This window comes from Aplysia californica, unplaced genomic scaffold (assembly GCF_000002075.1).
Source record: "Aplysia californica isolate F4 #8 unplaced genomic scaffold, AplCal3.0 scaffold00474, whole genome shotgun sequence".
Taxonomy (NCBI): Eukaryota; Metazoa; Mollusca; class Gastropoda; order Aplysiida; family Aplysiidae; genus Aplysia; species Aplysia californica.
In genome coordinates, this window is record NW_004797744.1 from 270,660 (window position 1) to 276,047 (window position 5,388).

The window sequence follows — 5,388 nt, forward strand, 5'->3', positions numbered from 1 at the left end:
GGCGGCTGTGCGAGTCGTCGTGCCTACCTGATCAGCTACACCGTTCATTAATATGTAGGCCTTTGTAGTAGTAGTAGTAGTATAGGGTTTTACGGCGCTCGCAACTGCTAAGGTCATATGAGCGCGCTTGTAGGCCTTTGACAATATTGAAATCTATGGAGTCAGATTGACAAAGTTTTTTAAATTATTTAAGCATTATTGATGAAAGATGTGATTAGCGAGATCATTAATTCTGTAAAAAAAACAAGTTAGCTAAAAGAAATGTACGGTACTGCAATTTCACTAAAACAAAAACTAGACCCTTACGTTCTAACAAAGCCTTACTAACTCTTTACCACACATTGTTTTTGCCTTATTTTAAAAACTATTGTTCAGCTGGAACAGTTTAGACGAAGATTTAATTTACTCTAATTATGTAATTCATATATAAACTTCGAAAAAGCTTTAGGCTGATCCCCCAAAACTCCCAGTTTTGTGGGAGAAAATTGGTCACACATAAAATGGGGTGTGACGAGATGACCAGTGTCTGCGTACCATAGAGCATTCTTGTCGGAAGAGAAGCTATCCATATTTGTGCATATATTCGTTGAATGACCAATGTTATGTGCTTGTGACGGAACCGGGAATTCCAGAACAGAACTTCTTTCATTTTTATGCAATAAGCCTATATTATAACTCATTTTGTACAGTGGTGTGACAGGAGTGTATCTCTCTGGGGCCGTGGATGTTTGCTGGGTGCATGCAGCCTCCACATGTCACGATGGTGCTGTTAGAGGCAAAGGTCCTCTCATTATATCTGACATTGTTTCTTCTATGTTGGCTTGGCCTCGTTTTTAACTCTCATTCGCTACGCCAAGCCACGGGCAGTGGCTCGGCTAAATAGTGACTTCCGTACTGCAAGCCGCCCCGACGGCTCGAGAACCGACCTTTAATTCTAGCTCAAATTTTATTCCTATCAACATATCTATGTTAAAATGAAGTTATAATATAACATTGACTTCTGGAAAAGCGTTTCCACCGAAAATCGGAAGTTTTGATATAGTTTTGAAACGAGATTTCGAAGTTTATGCGACTTTGTTGTTTATCGCAATGGCTAAATTATAGCCCAGATACCAGTCTTAGTACTTTTACACAACAAAATGTATTATTATTTTGCTTACTGAAGAAATGTAGCATTCTTGTTTAGAATATTGACACTCTGTTGGACTCAAATGCCATTGCTCTGTTATTGAGAAATCAATATTTTATAGTGCTAGATCTAGAATCTAGATCTAAATTGTCGAAATATTTTTTTCTCTCCAAAATAAATATTTATTGTGTGAAATTACACAAAAAGTTCCTCTCAAGACAAGTGTTGGTTTATTCCAAATGAAGTTCTGAATGATTCCATATAAGGTACAGATCTAGTGGGTTCTTTTTCTGTTTGTGAATGCATCTTGTCTTTTTTTCAAGATTATTAAAATAAAATCTTGTTCAATATCGGATGTTATGATCCAGAAGTACAAATTTTGTGGACTGCATGTAAATAACTGCACACTTTTCAATAAGTTCCAGTCCTATATTCATTTATGGTTATTTTGATGTATCATTTGACCAGGTGCAAACGTATTTTTTGAGTTTCACCAAAGATGATTTAATTTTTTATTTTCAAATTTTATCTGCATCCAAGCAAAATTGTGTTGCATTATCGCCTCTTACAGGAAACAAAGTTGAAAAATACACAAACAAACTTTACAGAGATGTATTCTACAAATCATACGGAGAATTTCGGTGTATAATATGTTGATATTTATTTGAATTTGTGGCCCCAATGACCTTTGAACTGTGCAGTCTAGTCATCGTCTCATTTCGCCCTCCCGAATAAAAATTCGTCCACATGCCCAAAATAATATGAAGCGTATGAGTTAAATTATTTTTGTCAGTTAGCAGGTGAGAAAGTGAGCGGATGAGGACAAAGACTGTCAGCTTTTGTATAGTGAGCGGATGAGGACAAAGACTGTCAGCTTTTGTAGCGTAGTTTGAATGTGGAGTGTGCACCCTATGTGTCGGGCCAGATCTCACGCTTCCTAAATGTGGACAGGGGTTGTCCGCTTTTTGCTGGGGCAAATTACCTTGAATATTTGTCTTCTGTTTTTTCTCTTTTGCCAAGTTCATAAATCAATAAATAACACTGTAGAAATCTAGCGTTGGCTCATGTGTCCTGGCTTTTCTTTTCAGCCGCTTGTGCCATTGAGTCACGTTCTTCCTCGCGCAAATGTGGCAATGTTCTTTTAGCGATGACGTATTCTCTAATTCTCTTGCATGCGTGTTCTGATTTTAAGAGTTTCCAGTAAATTTGTTAGAAATCAACCACAGGCGGATGGGTTTACCTAATATTGTCACCAACAAAGATAAAATCCATACACATGAGGCTCCAATATGTCTTCCATACATAGAAACTATGATCTTTGAAATGATTGGAGAACTGAAACCGGCATAGAATGTAGCACACACAGCTACACGGGCAAATAATCAGGCTCTGAGTGAGAATCAGATGGGTTTAATATCATAACAACCGTTCTATCCACAATTATGAAATTTAGACTCATAAAACGAAAAATATATTTTCCGTACATGTGCCAAAAATCTTTGAAATTTATTGTGAACTTTAGAAATTAAGAGAACTTCCAATGCAATAAACAGTGATTAAATAAGGCGAAATTCAGAACATTTTGCACACACAGTAACACAGTCAAGTATCATTGCTTTTAGATTATAATATGCTCATCGGGTCTTCTCGGATTGATAGCAGGGGGAAAACTGCTCTTTTCTACTTGTATGGAATCTATCATGGTTCGAGTGAGGATGCTGCCGATAGTACTTGTATGGAATCTATCATGGTTCGAGTGAGGATGCTGCCGATAGTTAGGGCCTATTGTTAGAAGTGTGGATTGCGCCATGACCTGCCCGCCTGTAGCTGGTGCGCGCATGTCACTGTTCCTCATGTCACTGAACTGTTCATCATGTCACTGTTCCTCATGTCACTGTTCCTCATGTCACTGTTCCTCATGTCACTGAACTGTTCCTCATGTCACTGTTCCCCATGCCACTGTTCCTCATGTCACTGTTCCTCATGTCACTGTTCCTCATGTCACTGAACTGTTCCTCATGTCACTGTTCCTCATGTCACTGTTCCTCATGTCACTGAACTGTTCCTCATATCACTGTTCCTCATGTCACTGAACTGTTCCTCATGTCACTGAACTGTTCCTCATGTCACTGTTCCTCAAGTCACTGAACTGTTCCTCATGTAACTGTTCCTCATGTCACTGTTCCCCATGCCACTGTTCCTCATGTCACTGTTCCTCATGTCACTGTTCCTCATGTCACTGTTCCCTGTGTCACTGTTCCCCATGTCACTGTTCCCCATGTCACTGTTCCTCATGTCACCGTTCCTCATGTCACTGTTCCTCATGTCACTGAACTGTTCCTCATATCACTGTTCCTCATGTCACTGAACTGTTCCTCATGTCACTGAACTGTTCCTCATGTCACTGAACTGTTGCGGGTGGTTGACGGGTGCTCTGGTGTGGTTTGCTTCTTCTTTCCTATCAAACATCTATCATCCTTATCTCTCCTCCTTTTTTGTGTTTGTTACTCTCTTGTAACACCTCTTTTTTGTGTTTGTTACTCTCTTGTATTGTGTTGCAAGTGCCGTAAAACTCTTACTATAACTAACTAACTAACTGAACTGTTCCTCATGTCACTGTTCCTCATGTCACTGTTCCTCATATCACTGTTCCTCATGTCACTGAACTGTTCCTCATGTCACTGTTCCTCATGTCACTGAACTGTTCCTCATGTCACTGTTCCTCATGTTACTGAACTGTTCCCCATGTCACTGTTCCTCATGTCACCGTTCCTCATGTCACTGAATTGTTCCTCATGTCACTGAACTGTTCCTCATGTCACTGAACTGTTCCTCATGTCACTGTTCCTCATGTCACTGTTCCTCATATCACTGTTCCTCATGTCACTGAACTGTTCCTCATATCACTGTTCCTCATGTCACTGAACTGTTCCTCATATCACTGTTCCTCATGTCACTGTTCCTCATGTCACTGTTCCTCATGTCACTGTTCCTCATGTCACTGTTCCTCATGTCACTGAACTGTGATGGCAAATTCGGGTTATGTTCTGTACTTCCTTTGTCGTAGAAGGGAAAAAAAGTTTTTGAATTAAGATTTGTTTGTTCTCTAGCTTGTCCCACACAAAAACTTTATAGATTCTTGTGGATTACTTTTGATTTCATTTACTTGAAATTTTAAATGTGACAGTCCTAATTTGTCTTGTTTCAGCAACATTTTTTTCCACGTTATTGGTTGATGTTAAAGGGTAGAGTTCCTGGGCACAGGTGGCTGTGTTCTGCCCGTCCATCTATCGTTGAAGATCAGCATGTTTACTGTACAGCTCTGGGTATACCGTACAGCTCTGGGTATACCGTACAGCTCTGGGTTTACCGTACATTACCGTACAGCTCTGGGTTTACCGTACATTACCCTACAGATCTGGGTTTACCGTACATTACCGTACAGCTCTGGGTTTACCGTACATTACCGTACAGCTCTGGGTTTACCGTACTTTACCGTACAGCTGTGGGTTTACCGTACATTACCGTACAGCTCTGGGTTTACCGTACATTACCGTACAGCTCTGGGTTTACCGTACATTACTGTACAGCTCTGGGTTTACCGTACATTACCGTACAGCTCTGGGTTTCTCGTACAGCTCTGGGGCAGGTTTTATGCTAGTTTTTGTTTTCCTTCCTGTGCCCGGAACAAGCAAGTCTTCCTTTTGAACATGCGTGATCATTGGAAATTTCAAACCGAAAAATTGTTGGCAAGCCGAGAGCCATTATAATTATGAAATGAAGGGGAAGGAAAAAGCCAACTTCCTCTTGTACCTTCCAAATACAAAGTAAGAACAGAAGAAGAAGAATAGATATCATTTATGCTGGGCATTTCCGTTTTCTAAAAAATGCTCAATGCGCATTACATGAATAAAAATATCACTCCTTACAAATTAATGGACATAGTATTATGCATATATATTATATTTATAATAAATATGTATGTATAAAAGTTTCTATGAGAAAAAAAGAAAAGTCCCGCAGTAAGCAATAAAACGTTTCCAACGGTCACTATAAAACTGAAGCTTGAATGGCTAGAAACATTCTATAAAAACATTCGTTTTCTGTGGATTTCTAAAACATTTCCGTTCTCTCTGTCTCTTTCTCCCCCTCCTCCCCACCTCTCTCTCTCTCTCTTTCTCTCTCTCTCTCTCTCATTCTCACACGCTATTTTTTCAGTCTCACGGTTGGGCATACACATGCATAATATAAATATATAT

At 39.5% G+C, this 5,388-nt stretch overlaps 2 protein-coding genes across 6 annotated transcripts in view; one reads left to right on the top strand and one right to left on the bottom strand.

Annotated features, from left to right (window-relative positions):
- Positions 1 to 5,388, bottom strand: part of LOC101853342 (F-box/WD repeat-containing protein 1A) — a 44,321-nt gene that overhangs the window by 9,914 nt on the left and 29,019 nt on the right. The window contains exons 3-4 of the mRNA XM_013086511.2: positions 4,052 to 4,185; positions 3,275 to 3,463 (exon numbers count right to left, since the gene is read on the bottom strand). Coding sequence (XP_012941965.2) covers positions 3,275 to 3,463; positions 4,052 to 4,185 — 323 coding nt within the window. The remainder of the gene's footprint in view (positions 1 to 3,274; positions 3,464 to 4,051; positions 4,186 to 5,388) is intronic.
- Positions 1 to 5,388, top strand: part of LOC101851818 — a 19,862-nt gene that overhangs the window by 8,297 nt on the left and 6,177 nt on the right. The window lies entirely within an intron of this gene.